We start from the raw sequence: 25,459 nt of genomic DNA, 5'->3' as shown, positions 1-25,459 counted from the left end.
GCCCATTGTTTCGATGGAGAGGAGGGGAATTCTGTTCTGGGGCTAATACCACTTAAGCTGGTGCTATCACATAGTGTCTGTGGGATCTTGCTGTGTGGAAATTGGCTGCAGTGTTTCCCAGTAATCCAGACAAGGTCTGTCATGCTCCACTGCTTCTTAGGAACATAGCAGGAGCAGGTCATAGGCTCAGTCCGCCATTCAACAGGATCATGGCTGATCTTCCCCATTGGTCCCACTTCCCCATACTATTCCTTATATCTCTGTCCTGAATATACCTGATACTTTGTTGGCTGTGAAATGCTTTGTGTCGGAGGGGGAGGGCATCCTGGGGTCATGGAAGACGCTATAGAAATTCACACCTGACTTCCTTTCTAGTTGGACTCTGTATAAATGGCTTCATGCTACACAGGTTCACTGAAGCAAGCAAACACGAGTTATTAAGCATCTACCATGTGACCGCTCCACTTAGCTTCAATCTTGGCATAGAGGAGGGTTTAAGCCATCAGACTGGGAGGGGAGTTTACCCAGATGCTCCCTTGCCCCTTCAGAATGCTCTCCTGGTCTCTGATCTCTTCAGGCCTCCCATCTCAACCAATTTGGGTCTTGCTGATTGTTGAGTGTAAACCGGGAGAGTGTGATCAAGGTTTAGTTGAATAAGGCTGAGAGTGGGATCAATGAGATCATCACCGTTGACACCTATGGAGATGGCATGGCCGCCCCTAGCCTTACTAACAATGTCTTCGGTCATTCTTCTGTAGAATCTGATGGCCCCCAACCTACTATTTTTATTTGGGTTTCTGTGGGGACAGTCAGAAAGCTTTGTGCTTTTCGTCACGAGGGAAGTAACACACAGAATTCCAGGTTTGCCTACTTCCCAGCAAAACCCCAGGAGTTGTGTGTGAGGCAGAAGATGGTGTATGTATGGAATGAGCTGCCAGAGGAAGTGGTGGAGGCTGATACACATCTATGAATTACAACATTTAAAATGCATCTGGATGGGTACATGATAGGAAGGGTTAGAAGGATCTAGGCAAATGGGACTAGATTAATATATGGACTGAAGGGTCTGTTTCTGTGCTGTACAGCGCTAGGACTCTTAATTGTGACATCTCTATGCTTCAGGGATTCTAGCCTCTTGGACACTCCCAATTCCCAATACTCCACCATTGGTGGAGTTTCCCTTCATGCACTCAGGCCCTAATGTTTGTGAATCCCCTTCAAAAACTTCTCCCTCACCTCTAAGAAGGCTCTGCCCGCTTCAAAATCTCCCTGTGCATCTTGGTGTCTGATAATGCGTGTGTGAAATGCCTTTTAAAAGTCGCTATGCCAAAGCAAGTTATTGTTGTTTTCTGACTTAGGGGATGAGTACCGGGCTGTCTATGGCACTGGCAGTACTGGGGGCACATTGAGTGTTACACGAGTGAGGTTGCTATCGCATTTCTAAGGTCTACTAGATTAAGTGGAGGAAACAATCAGAGTGTTTGTCACTTTGTGCGCAGTAATCAAATCTCCCATCAAAGGGTTTCCTGTGACATTGTAACAGAATCAGCTTATAATTCTGTTGTACGCAACTTCGATTTTTAAGATAATAGCTCCTCATCATCTAGACCCCTCTGTGAGCACCGACGCTCCTCCCAACATCCCCCCCCCCTTCGCTGCCACTCCCCTGATGCCAAACGTTGCCCAAACACGGAGCCAGGCAGCTGGAGCTTGGTCTCAATCCGCTGGGACCTTGTGCAAGATTGGCCTGAAGCAATTCACCTGACACCCTCCCAGTGTGCTGTAGCCTAGACTCCCTTCCCCAGTGATCCAGACAAGGTCTGTCATGCTCCACTGCCTCTTAGGAACATAACAGGAGCAGGAGCAGGTCATAGGCTCAGTCCGCCATTCAACAAGATCATGGCTGATCTTCCCCATTGGTCCCACATCCACATACAATTCATTATATCTCTGACCTGAATGTACCTGATGCCTGAGCATTCACAGCTCCGGGGCTACAGGATCCCAAGATTTATAATCCTTCTTTAATGTATTCTTTCGTGGGATATGTGTGTCACTGGTAAGGCCAGTATTTGTCGCTCATTCCTATTTGCCCTTGAACAGAGTGGTTTCTTCAGCCATTTAGCCAAGCAAGAGTCACCTTCATTGCTGTGGATCTGGAGCTATGTGTGGCCCAGACCAGACCAGGAGGGCAGATTTCCTTTTCCTCAAGGGAATAATTGTAAAATGCCATTGCCAAAAGATGATGGTTGGCATGACTGAACCAGGAGTGCTCTGTTTCCTCCCATAGGGCAAAGATGTGCAGGTCAGGTGGACTGGCCGTGGGAATTGGGATTTAAGGGAGAGGATAGGGGTGTTAGTCTGGGTGGGTTGCTCTTCAGAAGATCAGTGTGGACTTGATGGGCCAAATGGCCTGCTTCCACACTGTAGGTATTCTATAAAAATCCAGATTTATTATTTGAATTTAAATTCCACCAGCTACCACAATGGGATCCGAACCAATGTCTCCCAAGCACTGACCAGACCTTACTGGATTACTATTGCTGGTGATGCTACCATTACCTCCCCACTGAAGAACGTTTGCCACATCTCAATGCTAAATAGCCGACTCTTTATCCTGAGACTGAGATGCTTGCTCTCCATTCTCTATTTAGCAAAACCAATCACTCAGTAAAAGTATTAAGAATCTTATACTTTTACATAGTCTTCATGGCAGAATGTGTTGGAATCCAGGTCTGTTATAGCCGATATCTCAATATAAAGCAACTTTTCGTGGAACCATATTGCTCTGAAAGAGGCCGTTCAGCACATTGTTCCTGTACCAGCTCTTCAGAGCTGTCTAATTAGTTTAATTCCACTGCTCTTGCCCCCATTATCCTGCAATTTGTTTTATAGACCATTTCAAATGTTTATCCCAGTTTTCTTTCAAAAGATTATCTTCAAATCTACTTCTATTGCATTCCAGATGATGACAACTTGCAGTGTACTAGTCTCACCTCCCCTCTCTGACTCCTTTGTCCATTCAATTGTGAAAATGTGCCCCCACCAGCCCCCATAGTTACTAAGCCTTCTGCCAATGGAAACAAATTCTCCATATTTACTCTGGTGAAACCCTTCATTCTTTTGAACACCCCCCCATGAAATTGTGTCTTTCTTATCCCTACGTTGAGGAGAACAATCAGAGCTTCTCCAATTGCTCCATGTCACTGAGGTCCGTCATCCCTGGTCCAATTCTACCACCTCTCCTTTGTACCCTCTCACAAGGACCTGACACCTTTCCTAAAGTGTGGGGCCCAGAATTGCATCGTGAGGTCTGTAAACTGATGTTTTTAAAGGTTTGGCATAGCTTTCTTGCTTTTAGAATATGTACTGTAAATCCTAGGATCGTGTGTGCGTTCTTTAACAGCCTCAACTTATCATTCCACTTTCAAATCTACTTGTGACTCGTGTACTATGAGGGCGTAATGGAGAGGTAGCAGGGGGAGGATGGGCCGTGTCTGTGCTTACCCCACTATACCATGCCATCACAAACATGTTTGTGGTCTCTTATATGTAGTCACCCTTGAAGAATGATCACTGACATAAGGAACTGAGGATGTCTGTTTAACTAGACCTCAATACCATCACAATTATGTGATGCAGAATCACAGTAGGGGGCTGTTCAGCTCATCATTACTGCCCAGGCTCTATAAACAACCAGTAGACCTAGCACCACTCCCTGAAACTCCACTCATTACTCTTTTTCAGGTAATAATCCAATTCCCTCATAAAAGCCTCTGTTGAACGTGCCTCACTCTCAGGCGGGCAAGACTGCAGACGCTAGAGATCAGAGTCGAGAGGGTGGTGCTGGAAAAGCACTGCAGGTCAGACAGCATCCGAGGAGCAGGAGAACCGACATTTCGGGCAAAAGCACTCTCAGGCAGCCCATCCCACTCCTGATAAAGGGCTTTTGCCTGAAATGTCGATGTTCCTGCTCCTCGGATGCTGCCTGACCTGCTGTGCTTTTCCAGCACCACTCTAATCTGGACTCTCATCTCTGGCATCTGCAGTACCCACTTTCGCTCTCAGCCCATCCCAGACCCTGACCACTTACTGTGTGAAAAGCTTTCTACTTATGCATTTTTTTTTTGCTGATCACTGTAAATCTGGTCTGACTCATTCTAGGTCCCATCATGAGTGGGAACAGTTTGTCTCTCTGTCTGTTTCTAATCTGCCCAAATCACTCATTTTGAACGTATTAAGTTGTGCGACATTTTTAAGTTGTTCACCACCAGCACCTCCCCTCCCCTCCCCACATTTAACCCCTGCTGCTGCCAGTGACAGACTTCTGCGGAACCCAAAGGTTGAACATCTCAAAATACCCTCCATTGTTGTTTGGGATGGCAGACGTCTGGAACAGAGGGACTGGTGGGATACTAATTCGACCAGTTTGACCCCTTTTCCCATTGGAAAAGTCAAAATGACCCCTCCAGGTGTCTTCAGGATAAAAAAAGGGGAGAAGATGCCTTCTTCAAGAATGAGAGGGAAATTCTAGTGTAAAACACGCTGTATGTAAGCCTGGTGCGATAGTTGCCTTATACCCCATTTCTGGGCCAAAGGAAGGGCTTGTGTAACATTGACAGAGATGCAGTGTTTCGAATCAGATCTTGAACTGAGGCACTTGTCTGCTTTGTATGAGTGGGTGTCAAAACATCCCACTGCCACTATTTGGAAGAAGAACATTCTTCCCAATGTTCTGGGGTCAGTACTTCTTTACAAACCGATGTCACTTAAAAGTACACAGAATGTCTGGCCAATTATCTATGTACTGTTTGTGAGATCTTCCAGCAGGCAAATTGTCTCCCTCTTTTGTTTCCTAAATAACTCAGCCTTGCACCGTACAACATCCTGAGGATGTGAAGGGTGCTATATAAATGCCAATCTCTTTTCAAACACGCTGGTGGAGTTTTGGGCTGCAGTTGACAGCAGGACTGATGAAGCAGTGGCTAGCTCACACCTCAAAGCCTGTCTTTGTCAGTTGGAAAACATTGATTGCAACTTTGGTCGGTTTATGAGCTTCTGCGTTGTGTGGCAGTGCATGCTGTGAGGAGGAAGTGTGCTCCAATCACCCCTTACTTGTTATCATGGCCAGCCATGGCTCAGTGGTCAGCACCACTTGCCTCTGAGTCAGAAGACTGTGGGTTCAATTCCCACTCCAGAGATTTGAGTGTGATGTTTAGGCTGATGCCCAGTACTGTGCTGTCAGATGTACGACCTTTCAAAAGATACAGTAGGCCTCACAAATAGAGAGGGGGACAAATATTGCTCAGCACTGTTTCAAAGTGCAGAGGAATGGTTGTCCTGACCAATATTTATCCTTCAATCAACCTTACTAAAAACAGATTATCTGGTCGTTCTCATTTTCCTTTCTGATGGAGGTCACTGTGTACAAACTAGCTACTGTGTTTCCTGCCTTATAACGCTGACCATACTTCAGAAGTACTTCATTGTTTGCCTACCGTTTTGAGGTTATGATAGCTGCTATATGAATGCAGGTTAGATGGGAAGAAACTATCGACTTGTAAAAGGACAACAAAGAGAGGATATTGATTTAAAGAGATTTGCAAATGAAGTAAAGATGATATGAGAAAAATCTTTTTCACTTGGCAAATAGTTAGGGTGTGAAATGCATTGCTTGGAGGTTCAGTAGTTCAGTTGAATCATTCAAGAGAATATTGGATGACTATTTGGTAGAAATAACATGCAAGGGCAATGGGAGAACAGGAGCTTGGCACTAGGTAATGATGCTCATTTGAAGAGCAGGCATGATAGCCTGAATGGCCTCCTTCTGTAAGATTCAATGAAAACACCTTTGTCTCTGGAAATGTATAATGCACTTAGTGCGTAAGTGGATATGTGTGAGAGAGAAAGTGGTAGCTTGTTAAGTTGACAGATAGGTTGAATGGGTAGTAGAGGCTTGATTAGATTAGATTCCCTACATTGCGGAAACAGGCCCTTCGGCCCAACAAGTCCACACTGGCCCTCCAAAGAGTAACCCACCCAGACCCATTCCCCTTCACTTACCCCTGACTAACACTACGGGCAATTTAGCATGGCCAATTCACCTGACCTGCACATCTTTGGACTGTGGGAGGAAACCCACACAGACACGAGGAGAACGTGCAAACTCCACACAGACAGTTGCCCCAGGCTGGAACTGAACCTGGCCCCCTGGTGCCGTGATGCAGCAGTGCAAATCACTGAGCCACCGTGCCACCCACGAAACATGAAATATTGTCGAGGTGGGCTGACATGCCTGTCTTTGTTCAATTTTGACAATGTCTGGATCCAGAAAAACCATTATAGCGTCATTACTGCACAGAAGGAATTCAGCCATAGAATCGTAGAGCTGCATAGCATGGAAAAGATCCTTCGGTCCAACTGAGCCATGCCGACCCGATATCCAAAATTAATCTGGCCCTGTTTGCCATAATTTAGCCCATATCTCTCGGGACCTTTCCTATTCATAATTTTTGTCAGTGTTGTAATTGTAGCAGCCTCCACCACCACCTCTAGCAGCTCATTCTATACACTCATCATCCTCTGCTGGTCCGTCATTCCCATTTTCCCACTTTTTTTAAAATTCATTCGTGGCACGCGGGTGTCATTGGCTGGACCAGCATTTGTTATACCTAATTGCCTCCTCATCTGAATGGCTTTGGCCATTTCAGAGGGCACTTGAGAGTCACCCACAGTGCTGTGGGTGTTACATGTAGCCCAGAGCAGGTAAGAACAGCAGATTTCATTTCCCCACAGGACATTAGCGAACAAGCAGGGTTTTTCAGACAAGTGATGGTCATTACTTGATCGCCATTAGATTAGATACTTCTTTAATTCAAATTTCACCATCTGCCAAGATGGGATTTTAACCCATCATTCCCCACAAGGTCAGCCTGAGGTTCTGGATTACTAGTCCAGTGATATTACCACTACACAACTGCACCCACCACCACCCTCCCCAAACTTCTGTAGCCCTTGTATAAATCCCCATATGTCTTAAAAACTTTACATGCTTGTTCCCTGGTCTTTGTGCAGTGAACTAATGGGAACAACTCTTCTTTGTCTGCCAAGGGAGAGGTGATGGCACGGTGTTAGTTTCTACTAATCCAGACGGCCCCTGGCTATTGCTCTGGGGAAATGGGTTCAAATCCCAAAATACTGGATTAGTGGTGCTGGAAGAACTCAGCAGTTCAGGCAGCATCCAACGAGCAGCAAAATCCGCCTGAACTGCTGTGCTCTTCCAGCACCACTAATCCAGTATTTGGTTTCCAGCATCTGCAGTTATTGTTTTTACCTCAAATCCCAAAATGGCTGGTGGAATTTAAATTGAATTAATGGTTTTGGAAAATAAAACTAGTCCCAATGATAATGACCATCATCAATTGGTGTAAAGGCCCATCTGGTTCACTCATTGTCTCTTCGGGAAGGGATTCTGCTGCCGTTACCTGGTCTGGCCCCTGTGATAGTCAGGGATTGAGCAGCTTCCTTGACAGGGCTGACCAAAGCAGAGGACAGGTAGAGGTCAAAGTCTGTGTGTGTTAAGCTGTGGGAAGGAAGTGTACTAGGTGTACAGTTACCCTTCTCTTTGTTATGTTGTCACAATGCACAGCAGTTTCCAGCCTTGGGTTTACTATCCTAACAAATGCAAAGCATTTTACCTTATGCAAATATCTCATCTTGTTTTCAAATCCTCATTTGGCATCCCCGCTCCCTATCTCGGCCACTTCCTCGAGTCCTACCAGCTTCCAAGATCTCTGCACTCCTCCTGTACTGTATCTCCTTGATTTTAATTGTTCCTTCATCTGTCTGCACCCTAAACGCTAGAAGTCCCCCCCTAAAACTCTCTGCCTCTAAGTTCTTCTGTTACACTCTTATTAAAACCTTGACAGTCACCTGTTCCAATAGCCCCAGTGCCTGAGTGTCAAACCCTGTTTGATAACAGGACAATGAAGTGCTTTAGGATATTTTTATCCTAAAAGTTAAAGGCACTACGCAAGTGCAAGTTGTTATTTTTGTAGCTGAGTCCTTTTTGTAGCTGAGTCCTCTCGTTGGCCCATAGAAAGACCAAAGGCTGGGACAAAAATTCTTAATATGGAAGACATAAAGGGGAAAATCTAGTCTACACAAGGTAAATGAAGGAGTGGGTTGTAGAGGAGGCTAAAGGGTTGATTAATGATCAAAGAGAATAACATAGATGTTGCGTCAGATGACTATGCTTTGCAGGGGCAGGAACTCAAAGATGGGGAGATTGAAATGAGACTGGGGTGAGCTCAGAGGACACATTGAAGGTCTGGTTTGTGCAGAAAGTTCAGACGCAGAGTCTGGGCATTCTTAGTGAGGTTGTAGGTCTGATGCTGAAATTTCACTCTCCGATGACAAGATGAAACTGGACATTGGAGAGACGGGGACGCAGCAGTAATGATACTGAACTAGTAATCTAGGTGCCTCAGCTAATTCTGTGAGGACAAAGGTTCAAATACCACAATGGTAGCTGATGGAATTTGAATCCAATTAATTAATAAAATCAGGAGGTGCAAGCTAGTCTCAGTGAATGGTGACCATGACAACTATCGTCATGAAACCAGTCAGTTCAAGGGCAATTAGGGAAAAGCAGCAAATGGTCTCCCTAGCAACACCCACGTCCTATGAAGAAGTGAAAGGGGGAGAAAATGACCAACTTTGTGGTTCGTATTGAGAGCTGCCTGTTAGGAAATTCAGATCCAGCTAGGTTGATTGTAAAACTGTGTAGCTCAACTGGACTTGAGCCTAGACTTGGGATTGGCCTGGGAGTAGTGCAGTGGTTGGCACTGCTGCATCACAGTGCCAGGGACCCAGGTTTGATTTCAGCCTTGGGTGACTTTGTGTGGAGCTTGCATGTTCTCCCCGTGTCTGCGTGGGTTTCCTCCGGTTTCCTCCCACAGTCCAAAGATGTGCAGGTGAATTGGCCATGCTAAATTTCCCCATAGTGTTAGATGCAGGGGTAAATATATGGGATTTGGTCTGGGTGGGTTGCTCTTCAGTGGGTCGGTGTGGACTTGTTGGGCCAAAGGGCCTGTTTCCACACTGTAGTGAATCTAATCTAATCTAATACTGGCCATGCAGATCCTGTGAATGAACAAAACAAAAATGCAGCTAAGCAGGATGGGGCCTATGACAAACTGACCAGGAGTGATTTTTGTTTTAATTGTTCATGTGATGTGGGCATTGTTGGCTGGTGTTATTGCTCATCCCTAATTGCCAGAGCACAGTTAAAGAGTCAGCCATATCTATGTGGGCTTGGTGTTACATTGAGGGACTGGCAGACATCCTTCCTTACAGGGCATTACTGAACCCAGATGGGTTGTTACAAATCAAGGCTGGTTACACAGTTGCCATTAGCCTACCCTTTTCCATTCCATAATTTTATCTAAGTATTTGTCATGGTGGGATCTGAATCCCTCTGAACCCAATTTGTTTTGCGTTCTGGATTACTAACCCAATTATATTACTGTTATTACTGCACCCAGCACCTCCTTCCTCTGAATGAGAAGAGTTCTATTCTCACTTTGGTCTCAGTGGGTAGAAGTCTCACCACCTAGTCAGAAGGTTCCAGATTCAAATCTCACTCCAGCGACACATAATCTCAAGTTGACACTTACAGTGCAGGGCTGAAGGAATACAGTGCTGCCAGAGGTGACTCAAAAACCTGAGGGGAATACTAAAACCAGTACCTGAAAGGAAATTTTAAACTTATGCCCTGGTATCCAGGCCAAATATTTGTCTTATCCTTCAGTCAACAGATGATCAGGTCATTATAAGACCCGGAGAAACAAGGGCAGGAGAGAAGGCATTTCATCCTTTCTAACCAACATCACCTCTCAATAAGATTGTGGCTGATCTGATGTGGATTTGACTCTGCTTTCCTACCTGACACCATAACCCTTAGCTCCCTTGTTGATCAATAAACTGTCTTAACTCAGCCTTGAATATGTTCCATGACCCAACCCCACTGCTCTCTGGGGAAGGCAATATCAGAGACTTAACAACTCTCTTGGAGAAAGAAATTCCTCCTTGTCTCCAAATGGAAGACTGTTTAATTTAAATCTGTGCTTCCAATTTCTAAATATCCCCTATGAGGGGAAATATCCTCTGAGCATCTACCTTCAGAAACTTATAGGTATTTTCTAATTGACCTGTGCAGAGATGTTATTATACACCTCAGGAACTTGAACCTGCGTCTCCAGGCTCAGAGATAGGGACATTATCACTGCACTACAAGAGCCTTTGCTCAGAATGTTTTAGTCTTCTATAAGATTACCTCTCATTCATGTGAACGTCAATGAGTATAGACCCAACCAGTTTGAATATTACCAAATAAGACAATCCATTGTCCCAGAAATCAGAATGAGAAGTACCCTCTTTCCCCAAATTGTAAGTGTATCCCTCAGTGGGATCTTGCTGTGTATAGCCACAAAGGTACTGGATTGTCTGCGTGCCACCTTTTGCATTTCCTGGGGTCATCATAGGCACAGTATAAATGAAAACTTGTCTGTCTTTGTGCTTGGAGCAGGAGGGGGAATGGAGAGGAGTGTGTCAGGGGCTGAGGGGTGACCTTATAGAGGTTTATAAAATCATGAGGGGCATGGATAGGGTAAATAGACAAGGTCTTTTCCCCAGGGTGAGGGAGTCCAAAACTAGAGGGCATAGGTTTAAGGTTAGAGGAGAAAGATTTAAGAGGGACCTTAGGGCAATCTTTTCATGTAGAGGGTGGTGCGTGTATGAAATGAGCTGCTGAAGGAAGTGGTGGAGGATGGTACAATAACAACATTTAAAGGTCAGAAGTCACACGACACCAGGCGAAGTCTGATGAAAGAGCAGCGCTCCGAAAGCTTGTGATTTCAAATAAACCTGTTGGAAGTTAAAAATCACACAACACCAGGTTATAGTCCAACAGATTTAATTGGAAGCACTAGCTTTCAGAGCGCTGCTCCTTCATCAGGTGGTTGTGCCAGCGCTCCGAAAGCTAGTGCTTCCAATTAAACCTGTTGGACTATAACCTGGTGTTGGGTGATTTTTAACTTTGCCCACCCTAGTCCAACACCGGCATCGCTAAACCTGTTGGACTATAACCTGGTTCACTTGACTTCTGACCTTAGTCTATGCCGATCCAACACTGGCACCTCCACATCATGGCTAACACTTAAAAGGCATCTGAGTAGTTTTATGAATAGGAAAGATTTAGAGGGATATGGGCAAACAGGATGAGATTAATTTAGGACAAGTTGGACCGAAGCGTCTGTTTCCGTGCTGTAAAACTTTATGACTAAAAATTGGGCTTTTTCTTTTGCAGGTGAGGACACAGCGTTGGATGAGGCCTCGACCCAGAAGGTTGCCATGCCGCCACAGCCCGACCCACGGCACCAGGACCTCCTGACCTGTGGCCAATGTGGCCGCAATTTCCTCCTCCGCAATATCCTGGGCTTCATTGAGCACAAGAAGAGCCGCTGCCAGAGGCCCGCTCGCCTCAGAGATATGGGCGGGGGTCCGCATTCCCCTCTCGCTGCCCAGCAGGCAACGGCCGACCCACTCGTGACCAGCGAGGACATGTATTCAGCCAGCATTTCAGAGATTGGAGTGGAGGACAATCCCGTGGGAGGCAAGTCTGCTTTTTTCTTTATAAAAATAAACTTCAATTATCATTAGTGTTGTCCACATATGAGTTTTGGATAAATTGCACACAGCTGAATTGGTAGCATGTTGGCCTCTGAGCCTCAAGGTCCTGGGTTCAAGTCCCACACAGGGGCCTGAGTACAAAAATCAATGATGATACTCCAATGCAGTGCTGAGGGAGTGCCCTGCCACTGGAGTGTTGACTTTCCCAAGAGATGGCCCCGTGAGTCCTCTCAGATTGATGTTAAGCATTGCATGACATTGTTTTGAAGGAGAGCATGGGAGTGCTCCCTGATTTCCTGGACAATATTTCTCCCTCAGTCAGCATCACAAGAAAACAGATCATCAGGTCATCAGCACATTGTTGTTTGTGAGAGCAAATTAGCTGCTACATTTCAATAGCACGGTGACTGCACTTCAGTAAAAGTACTTGATTGGCTATAAAGAGCCTTGAGGTGCCTGGTGAAGATAGCTGTATAAGTGCTATCTTTTGATAATGCAGAAACACTGCCATTTGGCCCATTGGCCCTATGCTTCTAATCCATTGCAAACCTCCAGAATTCACCAGACTGATCCCTGGGAGGAACGTCGCACCAAACACCAACATCCCCAACATTGACTACCTTGATCGGCTGCGGTGGACTGGGCACATCGTCTGTATGATCGACATGAGACTCCCCAAGCAGGTGCTCTACTCCTAGCTTTGAAATGGTAGGCGAGCCCCAAGTGAACAGAGGAAGCCCTTCAGTGGTACCCTCAATGGCAAAGTGCAGCGTTCCCATCGACACCTGGGAACTACTGGCCCAAGAACCCCCCCCCCACCACAAAGTGAAGAAGGAGCATCCACGAAGGCATCGAGCACCTCGAGAGATTGCCGTTGGGAAAAAGTGGAAGCCAGGCAGAAACAGTGTAAGGAGCGTGTTGCTGCACCCACCTCTTCTGCCCCAAGTGTAACAGAGCCTGCAGAAGCCACACTGGTCTGGACAGCCACCTATGGACTCACCACACAAGTGGAAGAGAGTCATCCTCATCTGTGAGGGACCGCTGATGATGATGATGACGACGAAAGAAAGACTGAGCCATGTATTTGCTAGACGTCAGAAGAATGAGAAGTGACCTAACTGAAGCATGTATGATTGATACAGGTCTCAACAGGATGTAGAAAGAACAGACTGATAAAAAGTGTAGTCTAGAATCAGGAGACAAAGTCTCATAATAAGACTGGGATGAGGAGGAATTTCTTCACTCGGACAGTGGTGAAAGTTTGGATTCTGTATCCCAGAGGGCATTGGGGGCTAAGCCATTGAATAAATTCAAGACAGAGATCATGAGCAGATACCTGGGAACAACACCACCTACAAATTCCAAATCACTCACAATCCTGGCTTGGAAATATATTGGCGTTCCTTCCCTGTCACTGAGTCAAACTCCTGCAACACCATCCCAACCAGCATTGAGAATCTACTTGGAGCACATGGAAGGAGAGTGGTTCAAGGAGGCAGCTCACCACCATCTCAAGGGGCATCTAGGGATGGGCAATAAAGGCTGCCCCTGCCAGCAATGCCTACGTTCTATTAATGCTTTTTTTAAAAAAGTTGGATTTCTAGTTACAAATGGCATCAAGGAATAGTGTAGAAATATAGCATTGAGGTAGATTACCAACTGTGATGATCTAGAATGGTACTGCATGCTTGGGGATCCAACTGGCTTACTCCTGCTCCTGTTTCTTGTTTCTGATGAAAATGACGTGAAGTAGCAGATCAGTCATGATCCAAGTGATTGGTCAAGCAGGATTGGAGGACCGAATGGCCTACACTTGCTCTTAAGTTCTCCTGTCCTGCTTCATCTCACTCCCATCAGTACAGCCTTCTATCCCTTCTCCCTCATGTGTTTATCACTTGCCTTAAGTGCGTCAATACAACTGACCTTGAGCATTGCCTGTGTAGCAAATTCCAGGCTCTCCAGACTCTGCATTTTTATTTTCTGAATTCCCAGTTGGATTTACTGGTAACTAATCTTATATTTATGACCCCTGGTTTAGATCCCCTCCTTTAGAAGTGGAAACATCTTTTGTGTGTCTCCTCTAGCGAACCACTTCAGGATTTTAAAGATCAATAATAGGTCACCTTTCAGAGTTGAGGTTGTTCAGTCATTCCTGTCTCCTGAGCAGCGCCACTCGATGGCTTCCATCAGTCTATGAACTTTACAGTTCAGGAACACCCTATATATACAGAGTGAGGGGAGAATGTTCCAAGCGAGGTGGAGGGGTTTAGGGAGGGTATATCAAAGCTCAGGGTCCCGAGGTGGCTCAGTTGAAAATCAGGGACAAACAAGAAACCAGAATTGAAGATAGAGTCATAGAGATGTACAGCACGGAAACAGACCTTTCGGTCCAACTCGAACATTGCTTAGGCAATGGCTGTTTTCCCTGGAGCATCGGAGGCTGAGGGGTGACCTTATAGAGGTTTATAAAATTATGAAGGGCATGGATAGGATAAATAGACAAAGTATTTTCCCTGGTGTGGGGAGTTCCGAACCAGAGGGGATAGGTTTAGGGTGAGAGGGGAAAGATATAAAAGGGACCTAAGGGGCAACTGTTTCACTGAGGGTGGTACGTGTATGGAATGAGCTGCTACAGGAAGTAGTGGAGGCTGGTACAATTGCAACGTTTAAAAGACATCTGGATGGGCAAATGAATAGGAAGGGTTTGGAGGGATATGGGCTGGCTGCTGACAGGTGGAACTAGAAAGATGTCTGAAATCATTGGAGGGTCATGCGGCTAGAGGAAATTAAGGACATATTTGAGGAGGAGGGACAGGAGGAAGACCGTGGAGAGTTTTGGAAACAAAGATACGAGTCTTAAAGTCAAGGAAATACTTGACTGGAAGCCAGTGTTGCTTACTGAGCATAAGTTGACAGGAAAACCAGGCTGAGTGTGAGTTGTTCTGTTGATTTATGGGATGTGGGTTTTGCTGGCCCTCCTTAGTTGCCATTTGAGAAGGTGACGGTGAGCTGTCTTCTTGAACCGCTGCAATAAATGTTCTGGAGGTAGACCACAGTGGCATTAGGAAGAGAATTCCAGGATTTTGATTCAGTGACAGTAAAGGAATGACAATATATTTCCATGTCAGGATGGCAATTGGTTTGGAGGGAATTCTTCCAGGTGCTGGTGGTGCCCTGGTATACAGTATCTGCTGCCTTGTCCTTCTAGTGCTCCTGAGTTTAGAAGGTGCTTTCTAAGGAGCATTGGTGAATTTCTGCAGTGCATCTTGTAGATGGCACACACTGCAGCTACTGAGTGTCAGTGGTGGAGGGACTTGATTCTTATGGATGTGAGGCCACTCCATCAGGTTTCTTTGTCCTGGATGGTGCCAAGTTTCTTGAATGTTGTTGGAGCTGCGGTCATTCATGCAAGCGAGTAGTATTCTATCATACTCGTGACATGTGCTTTATAGATGGTGGACAGGCTACGGGAGTGAGGAGGTGAGCTACTTGCTTCAAGATTCCTAACTTCTGACCTGCTGTTGTAACCACAATATGTCTATGGCTAGTCCAGTTCAGTTTCTGGTCAATGGTAACCCCAGGATCTTGATAATGGGGGTTCAATGATGATAACACCATTGGATGTCAAGGGATGAGGGTAAGATTCTCTATCGTTGGAGATAGTCATTGCCTGGTTTTTATGTGATGTGAATGTTACTCGCCACTTCACAGCCCACACCTGAATAGATCCAAATGGTGTCATGTTTGGCCATGGACTGCTTCAGTACCTGAGGAGTCATGAGTGGTGCTGAATGTTGTGTAATTATCAACAAACATCCCCACTTGTGACCTTATGATGGAGGGAAGGTAATTGATGAGGAACTTTTACAAAGATGTCCTGAAACTAAGATGACAGACTTCCAACAACTTTAACCATCTTCTATTGTTCCCGGAATGACTTCAACTAGCGGAGGGTTTTCCCCATGACTTCCAATAATTCCAGTTTTGCTCAGGTTCCTTGATGCCACACTCGATCAAATGCAGCCTTGATGTCAAGGGCTGTCTCTCTGAACCACCCCCTGTAAACTTTTCCTCTAAATTCAGTCTCCTACGATCTTATACTCCACAACCACCTGATGAAGGAACAGCACTCCGAAAGCTAGTGCTTCCACATAAACCTGTTGGACTGTAACCTGGTGTTGTGATTTTTAACTTTGTCCAACCCAGTCCAACACCGGCATCTCCAAATCATGACCCCTGGAAATGAGTTGTTTTGTTCCAAGTTTGAACCGAGGCTGTAACGAGATCAAGAGCTGAGTGGCTTTGGTGGATGCCAAACTAGGTATCAGTGAGCAGATTATTGTTAAAAGTACTGTTTGATAGTGTTATTTGTTGATGCGTTCTGTCACTTTACTTATCAACAGGGACATGATAGTTTGAATTAAGTTGCCAGGTGTGAGTCAGAATTAGTCAAGTCTAGAGATAGGAAAGGACTAATGAGGAATTCAGCAGTTGACGAGCTGAGACAGTCTTGGACTGGGTAATGTTACTGAGGTAGTAAGGGATGGTTTTTCTAATGAAGAAGTGTGGAGTTTGAAACTCTGTCAAGATCTAACAGGACAAAGAACAGAGAGAAAAAGTTCTACTGTGCAATGTAGAAAGATGGAAGCCATTCAGCCCATCTCGTCTGCCATAGCTGTTTTGAAAAAGTTACCCAATTAGTCCCATTTACCTATTCTTTGGAGGCGCTCTTGTGGTTCAGTGGGTAGTGTACCTGCCTCTGAGCCAGAAGCTCCAGGGTTAAGTCCAGCCCCAGGACTTGATTGGAAGGAAGGTGAGTTTGTAATGTAGCGAATAAAGGTTGGTTATCAATTCCTGCAAATGGCAGGCAGTAAGAGCAGGTGAGACTCCTAGTCAGCTGTGTGATAGAACAAAACTGGAGCCTCTTTCTACCGCTATCCATAGCTCCGCAAATCTAAAAGTGTATGTCGCTATAGCAACTCAAACACCCCTAGTGAACTGTAACACACCACCACCTACTCTTTCCCCATAGCCGTCTAATTGTTTTCAATTCCCTTTTCAAAGTTACGATTGAATATTGAATGTAATGAGTTCGGAGCAGGAGTCAACCATTTGGCTCCTGAAGCCTTCTCTGCCATTGAGTAAGATCATGGCTGATTTGATTGCTCTATATTCCCACCTCCTCTGATAATCTTTCAGCTCCTTGCTTATCGAGAATCTCTCCACCCCTTGCTTTAAAAATATTCAAAGATTCTGCTTCCACCACCTTTTATGAACAAAATTCCACAGAGTCTTATTCACTTAATGGTAAGGTCCTAGGGAGTGTTGTTGAACAAAGAGACCTTGGAGAGCAGGTTCATAGCTCCTTGAAAGTGGAGTCACAGGTAGATAAGATAGTGAAGAAGGCGCTTGCTATGCTTTCTTTTATTGGTCAGAGTATTGAGTACAGGAGTTGGGAGGTCATGTTGCAGCTGTACAGGACATTGGTTAGGCCACTGTTGGAATATTGCGAGCAATTCTGGTCATCTTCCTATCGGAAAGACGTTGTGAAACTTGAAAGGGTTCAGAAAAGATTTACAAGAATGTTGCCAGGGTTGGAGGACTTGAGCTATGGGGAGAGGCTGAACAGGCTGGGGCTGTTTTCCCTGAAGCATCGGAGGCTGAGGGGTGACCTTATAGAGGTTTACAAAATTATGAGAGGCATGGCTAGAATAAATAGACAAAGTCTCTTCCCTGGGGTGGGGGAGTCCAGAACTAGAGGGCATAGGTTTAGGGTGAGAAGGGAAAAATATAAAAGGGACCTAAGGGACAACTTTTTCACGCAGAGGGTGGTACATGTATGGAATGAGCTGCCAGAGGAAGTGGTGGAGGCTGGTACAACTGCAACATTTTGGATGGGTTTATGAATAGGAAGGGTTTGGAGGGATATGGGCCAGGTGCTGGCAGGTGGGACTAGATTGGGTTAGGATATCTAGTTGGCATGGACAGGTTGGACGGAAGGGTCTGTTTCCATGCTGTACATCTCTATGACTCATGACCCTCTGATGCAATTCATCTCTGTTTTAATGGTCAACACCTTATTTTTAAACAGTGACCCATAGTTTTAAATTTTCGCATAAGAGGCAGAGGGAGAAACATCCTGTCCACGTCCAGCCTGTCAAAACCCTTTGGGATCTTACATTTCAATCAAATTGCTGGAATTTCAAAGAGTAAAGGCAAAAACAGATATTAGTTTGATAAAGCTTCTCTGAATTGTCTCCAACACATCTACATCCTTTCTTAAACAAAGGGGCCAACACTGTGCACAATACTCCAGATGTAGTCTTGCCCATGCCCTGTACTACTGAAGCATAACCTCCCTATTTTTGTATGCAGTTCTCTTCACAATAAATGATAACATTCAGCTTCTACTGCCCTTGAGGCACTGCATTCCAGATCACAACAACTTGTTGTGGGGAAAAAAAAAGTCATCTTATCTCCCCTCTGGTTCTTTTGCCAATTAACTTTAAACGTGTGTCCTCTGGTTACTGATCCTCACTCCTCCAGCGGAAAGTTTCTCCCAGTCTAGTCTGTCAAAGCCCTTCACAATTCTCTCTCAATTCTCCTTCTACGATTTGTTTCTGTAGTGTGAACAAACCCAGTTTAGCGTCACAACCAGCAGGTGTTGGACATTCAGCCTCTTGAACCTGTTCTGCCACTTGATGAGATCATGGTCGACTTTTATCTTAATTCCAGTTCCCGCCTTGGTTTCGTAACCCTTGACTCTCTCTCCATTCCACTGGAGCTCAGTGTTGTCATTATTTGTCATGGAAAGCTAGCGTCAACAGCCTTTTAGGGGCGGGAGTTCCTGGTTTCATAGTAGCATAAAACCATACAGTACAGAAGCCCTTTGGCCCATCTAGTCTGTACTGCCTAAAGTACACTAAATCTACACTAATCCCACTTTCCCACACTAGGCCAATGGCCTGAATACTTCAAGTGTTCATCAAGTACTTTTTAAAGGTTGTGAGGTTTCCCACCTCATTTACCGTCCCAGGCAGTGCATTCCAGACCCCTACTAGCCTCTGGGTGACAAAAAGATTGCCTTCAAGGACCCTCTAAACTTAAAAGTGAGTCCCCTTGTTATTGACCCTTCAGCTAAGGGGAACAGCTGTTTTCTATCCACCTTGTCCAAACCCTTCATAATATGATTCACCCTTATCAGGTCACCGCCTCAACCTTCTCTGCTGTAAAGAAAACAACCTGAGCTTATCCTCACTTTGTAGCATTTTGGAAAGGCAAATCAGGGCAGGACGTATGCATTTGGTGGGAAGGTCCGAGGGACTGTTGCTGGACAAAGAGACTTTGGAGTGCAGGTTCATGGTTCTTTGAAAGTGAAGTCCCAAGTAGACAGGATAGTGAAGAAAGCATTTGGTATGCTTGCCTTTATTGGTCAGTGCATTGAGTGTAGGAGTTGGGATATCATGTTGCGGCTTTACAGGACATCGGTTAGGCCACTATTGGAACACTGTGTGCAATTCTAGTCTCCCTGCTATAGGAAGGATGTTGTGAAACATGAAAGGTTTCAGAAAAGACTTACGAGGATGTTGAACTATAGGGAGAGGCTGAATAGTCTGGGGGTATTTTCCCTGGAGCATCAGAGGCTGAGGGGTGACCTTTATAGAGGTTTATAAAATCATGAGGGGAATGGATAGGCTAAATAGACAAAGTCTCTTCCCTGGGCTGGGGGAGTCCAAAACTAGAGGGCATTGGTTTAGGGTGAGAGGGGAAAGATATAAAAGAGACCTAAGGGGCAACTTTTTCACACAGAGGGTGGTACGTGTATGGAATGAGCTGCAGTGGAACTGGAGGAGGCTGGTACAATTACAACATTTAAAAGGCAACTGGATGGGTTATATGAATAGGAAGGGTTTAAAGGGATATGAGTAAAATGCTGGCATATGGGACCAGATTTATTTAGGATATCTGGTTGACATGGACAAGTTGGACTGAAGGGTGTATATGCTGGGAGTATTCCATTCTATGCTGTGTATCTCAATGACTCTTAAGATGCTGTGTTCCAGACAATATGCTGATGAATATCCTCTGCATCCTCTCCAGTGTAATCACATCCTTCCTACAGTGCACATGGTATTCTAGCTGTGAACTAACCAAAGTTCTGTGCACTCCAGCATAACTTCCCTGCTGTTATGCCTCAAATGACAAAGACAAGCATCCTATATGCCGCCTTAACCACCCCAATAACCTGCCCTGGCACCTTTAGGGATTTGTGAACAAGCACTCCAAGATCCCTCTGTTCCACTGTCTTGCCATTTCATTGAGTACTCCCGTGTCTTGTTACTTCTTCCCCTTTGCATAAGGAAGTGCTTTCTGACATCAGAAATGTAATTTCAAGGTGATGCAATACTCCCTCTTGTTCTCTACCCTTTAACACCTCCTGTATCTTACTCTCTTTCACCACCCCCACTAACCCACCAAAGAGATAATTTCTATCTGCTCCATAGTTGACACTCCAAATCCCTGCTATTATTTTTCATATTTTTCTTCATTGAGATTTTGGGATAACTCTGGTGCTGGGATATCGTACAATCCTTTATTATATAGTCATGGCTGATTGTCTATCTCAACACCATTTTCTGGTGCTATCCCTCGATGTCATGAATAAATAGAAACCTTTTAAACTCTGTTTTGACTATGGCTTAAAGGCTGAGCTTCCACAACCCTTTAGGGTAGAGAATTCCAAAGATTCACCTCTCTCTGAGTGAAGAGATGTTTCCTCCTCTCAGTCCTAAATGGCAGACCCCTTATTTCCGAGACTATGTCCCTGTGCCTTCAGTTGCCTGGGCCACAGATTCCAGAATCTCCTCCTCCTTAAACTGCTCCATTTTTTGTCTTTCCTTTTCTGACATTGATCCATGTAAAGGAACCTCTAGAGAAGAAGAACAAAACATTCAGTTAAGGAGGTAAACTTTAAAGGGGAGAGAGAGAAAGAAATTGGTGGAGACATTTAAGGAAGGACTTCCAGAGCCAAGGGCGAAGGCATTTGAAGGTGTGGCTACCTGTGGTGGAGCCATTAAAATTGGGGATAAATAAGAGCCTGGGGTTGGATGAGTGCTACATGACTCTTAAAATATGTGGAGAGGTCATAACCCAATACAATCCTCTCCAGTTTCTGCAGACACACACGGCCTTTATAAGCTTATCTGGCTGGAGTGTCTCATTGCAGAGTGATCAGGAGCAGGAACCCTGGCCGATTCTCTTACCCTACTTCAGCTTGTGCTGATGTCAAATGTCATGATGACGAGGCAGTGTCACTGGACTAGTAATCCAGAGGCCCAGGCAATGCTCTGGGAGCATGGCTTCAAATTCAGCTGGAATTAAAAGCTTGTTTCAGTAATAGCAGCCACAAAATCCGTTGTCATAAAAATTTATCTGGTTCAGTGATGTTATCTAGGGAAACAAAATCTGCCTTCCTCACTCAAATCTGGCCCTATATGTGACTCCTGATCCATAGTAATATAGCTGTCACTTAACCTGCCCTCTGCAATGGCTAAGTGAGGCACTCGGCACTCAGATTAAAGGCAATTTAATTACCCAGGGAGGCAATGGACAAATCATATTATCACTAGACTATTTAGCCAGAAACTCAACTAATATTTCAGGGAGAAAGTGAGGACTGCAGATGCTGGAGATCAGAGCTGAAAATGTGTTGCTGGAAAAGCGCAGCAGGTCAGGCAGCATCCAAGGAGCAGGAGAATCGACGTTTCGGGCATGAGCCCTTCTTTAGGATTCCTGAAGAAGGGCTTATGCCCGAAACGTCGATTCTCCTGCTCCTTGGATGCTTCCTGACCTGCTGCGCTTTTCCAGCAACACATTTTCAGCTAACATTTCAGGGATCAAGTTTTAAATAACGCCATGGTGCACTGGTGGAATTTGAATTCAATAAAGACTCTGAAAATTTAAGAGTCTAATAATGACTAAAACCATTGCCAAAAAACCCCACCTGGTTCACCAATATTGTTTCAGGAAGGAAATCTGCTGTCCTTACTTGGTCTGGCCAGACATGACTCCAGACCCACGGCTGACTCTTAACTGCCCTCTTGGTGATTAGGAATAGGCAATAAATGCTGGGCTAGCCCGAGAGACCCACATCCCATGAGTGAATAAGAACAAAATTAGCCCATGGGGTATACAGTGCTTTAGTTCCCCCAAAACAATAAGGGGTGGCACAGTGGCCCAGTGGTTAGCATTGCTGCCTCACAGCACCAGGGATCCGGTTTCAATTCTGGCCTCGAGCGACTTTCTGTGTGCAGTTTTGCACATTCTCCCCGTGTCTGCGTGGGTTTCCTCCGGGTGCTCTGGTTTCCTCAAACAGTCCAAAGGTTAGGTGGATTGGCCATGCTAAATTGCCTGTAGTGTTAGGTGTATTAGTCAGGGGGAAATGAGTCTGGGTGGGTTACTCTTTGGAGGGTTGGTGTGGACTTGTTGGGCTGAAGGGCCTGTTTCCACACTGTGGGAATCTAATCTAATAAAAACTCCATTTTGATTTAGTCCCACTCACCTTTGATGGTATGTATTGCCATAATGAGGCATAATTGCTTTTAAATGTTCAATGTAAGGAATGATCTGCCAGAGGAGTTGGTGAAGGTTGCTACAATTACAACATTTAAAAAGTGTCTGGATAGGTACATAAATGGAAAGGGTTTAGAGAGATATAGGCCAAATGCTAGCAACTGTAACTAGATTAATTTAAGATACTGGGTCGGCATGGACAAGTCAGACCAAAGGGTCTGTTTCCGTGCCGTATGACTCTAATTGGTCACCATGGTGGTAGTTAAAAGCCGGGGGATAAAGAAATGAGAAGAAAAAAGGTCACAGTGATTTTAGTGGTGGGCAAGTCATTGAGTTGGGTGGCTCAGTGGTTAGTACTGCTCCCGCACAGTGCCAGGGACCCGGCTTCGATTCCAGCTTAAGGCAACTCTCTGTGTGGAGTTTGCACATTCTCCCTGTGTCTGCGTGGGTTTCCTATAGGTGCTCCGGTTTCCTCCCACAATTCAACGATGTGCAGGTTAAGTGAATTGGTTATGGGAAATTGCCCTACGGTGTCCAGGGTGGATTAGTCATGGGGAAATGCAGGGTTACACGGATGAGACAGAGTGGGATGCTGGTCTGTGCGGACTCGTTGGGCCGAATGGCATGCTTTCCACAGTGTAGGGATTCTATACTTTAAAGAAAAGAACAAAACTAAATGGGTAACAACCTAACCAGTGACAATTTAAAAAAGAATCATACCATGAAAGAATAAAGAGAAGGACCTTGCCCCTCACACAGGACAAACACAGGCAGAGGTACGGGGGAGGGGTGGGAGGTAAACCTTAGACTTGGGGCAATGCCCTCTCCTCTATTTCTCTCTCCATTTGCAGCCTTGGGGAGTGGGTGCAGATCGGTTGAGGTTGAGGCTGAGCCACCCCCCTCAGGCCCTGACCACCGGACACTCGGTTGGTCTCCCCCAACCCATGCCTGCTCAGGAACAAACAAAATAAAAGCCACAGTTCGTAGCTTTTTTTGAAAATAAGAAAAGTCCCCTCAGGCTGGGAGGAGGAAGTGAATATTCAAATCATAACATCTGCAGCTCCAGGAGCTTCTGCTTTTGCTCAGCGGCCACCCCATCCACTAAGTCCCGCCCCTTCCCCCTTCTCCCAGTCACATCAGGGGCCTCGCTGACATTTTAGGAGGAAGAGGTAACGGTGGGGTCCAGGATTCCCACGGTTGCAGGCCCATGGGGTGCCCGGGATTGCCACGGTTGCAGGCCCATGGGGTGCCCGGGATTGCCACGGTTGCAGGCCCATGGGGTGCCCGGGATTGCCACGGTTGCAGGCCCATGGGGTGCCTGGGATTGCCATGGTTGCAGGCCCATGGGTGGCTCCAGAATTGCCATGGTTACAGGCCCATGGGTGGGGTCTGGGATTGCCATGGTTACAGACCCATGGGGGGGGGTCCAGGATTGTCGTGGTTACAGGCCCATGGGGGAGGTCCAGGATTGCCATGGTTACAGGCCCATGGGGGGGGTCCAGGATTGCCATGGTTACAGGCACATGGGGGGGGGGGTCCAGGATTACCATGGTTACAGGCCCATGGGGGGGGTCCAGGATTGCCATGGTTACAGGCGCATGGGGGGGGGTCCAGGATTGCCATGGTTACAGGCACATGGGGGGGTCCAGGATTACCATGGTTACAGGCTCATGGGGGGGTCCAGGATTGCCATGGTTACAGGCACATGGGGGGTCCAGGATTACCATGGTAACAGGCCCATGGGTGGGGGATCTGGGATTGCCATGGTTACAGGCCCATGGCTGGGGTCCAGGATTGCCATGGTTACAGGACCATGGGGGGGGTGGGGTCTGGTATTGCCATGGTTACAGGACCATGGGGGGGGTGGGGTCTGGTATTGCCATGGTTACAGGCCCATTGGGGGTGGGGTCTGGGATTGCCATGGTTACAGACCCATGGGGGGGTGTCTAGGATTGCCATGGTAACCGGGGGGGGGAAGGTTCCGGGGTTGCCATGGTAACGCGCTGTGTGTGGGTCCGGGGCTGCCATGGTAACGGGCCTGGGGGGGGGGGGGGGTAGAGTCCGCCAGCGACATCGGGGAGGTGGGTGAACGCAGAAGGTGGCGTGAGGCGGGCGGGCTGGAACCTTGTTCGCAGCCGGTGTCCTCCGCCCAGTTTGTGGGGGGGCGGGGGTGGGGGGGGGGGGGTGTGTGTCCGCCTCTGAGAGAGGGAGGGGGGGGGAAGGAGGCCGGTAGCTGTAGGGCCCGCCTCTGGTCTCCTTGTGGCTGCCTCTCACCTGCACCACAAACCTGCACCAACCGGTATTTGGCAGCCACGCCCTTAACCTTGGGGATGCCTGGAGCTGGGCCAGGACAGTCAGACAAGATGATAATCTAAACACGTTTGATTTGAGGAAGCTTTGCAATGGCTTCAGGGAGGGCACTGCGCTCTCTATGTGCCATTCTGGTTCCTTCTAGCTGCACCTAGAGACACCACACACACACACACACATACGCTGTTCCTCACACCACCCCTCTCAGGTTTAAAAAAAATAATCAACCTTTGCTCCACACTGCCCTCCAACCCCTTCCCCTGGCTCCATGGGATCTCCTCCCTTCCCCTTCAGCCTCCACACAGGGGCTGGCCTTTGGATCACTGCCAGCCTCTGAGTCATAAGGCCATGGGTTCAGGCCTAAGGCCTGAAAACTCCCCGTGCCCCATACCGAGGGAGTGCTGCACTGTTGAAAACAGTGCCTTTCGGATGAGGTGAAGGTGGTTAAACCGAGCCGTCCTCCCCCACCCCACAAAACTGTGCCCTCCTCCCTCTCATGTGGATTCCCCGCCTGAAGAAAAGCTGGGGAGATTCCAACCCCCGGTCCCAATATACTGGGCCAATATTTGTCCTTCTTATAAAAAAATACACAGATATTCTGGTCATTGTTTCTGTGCGGTTTTGGGATCTTGCTGTGTGCCAGTTGGTTGCAGTTATGTTTCCTAGTGGCTACACTCAGAAAAAGTATTCTGTTGACTATAAAATGCTTCAGGGTGTCCTAAGATTGTCAAAACAGTAACTGTCCTTTTGTTTTAAATCTGAGCTTCAAGTCAATCTTCCCTTCTGTCATCTGTGCCGGTGCTGACTTTTCACCCGATGTTTACAGTGAAAGAAAGGACAAAGTTCAGGATCCTGTGGACTGCCTTGGTCTAGAATGGCATTTTTT

The 25,459-nt window shown here is 46.4% G+C and overlaps 1 protein-coding gene across 1 annotated transcript in view; it reads left to right on the top strand.

The window, feature by feature from the left end:
* Nucleotides 1–25,459, top strand: part of znf296 (zinc finger protein 296) — a 45,579-nt gene that overhangs the window by 2,715 nt on the left and 17,405 nt on the right. The window contains exon 2 of the mRNA XM_072549438.1: nt 11,369–11,674. Within this exon, the coding sequence (XP_072405539.1) occupies nt 11,369–11,674 (306 nt within the window). The remainder of the gene's footprint in view (nt 1–11,368; nt 11,675–25,459) is intronic.

Source organism: Chiloscyllium punctatum, chromosome 29, assembly GCF_047496795.1.
Source record: "Chiloscyllium punctatum isolate Juve2018m chromosome 29, sChiPun1.3, whole genome shotgun sequence".
In the NCBI taxonomy this organism is placed as follows: Eukaryota; Metazoa; Chordata; class Chondrichthyes; order Orectolobiformes; family Hemiscylliidae; genus Chiloscyllium; species Chiloscyllium punctatum.
Note: the sequence above shows the minus strand (reverse complement) of the source record. Positions and strands in the feature narration are given on the sequence as shown.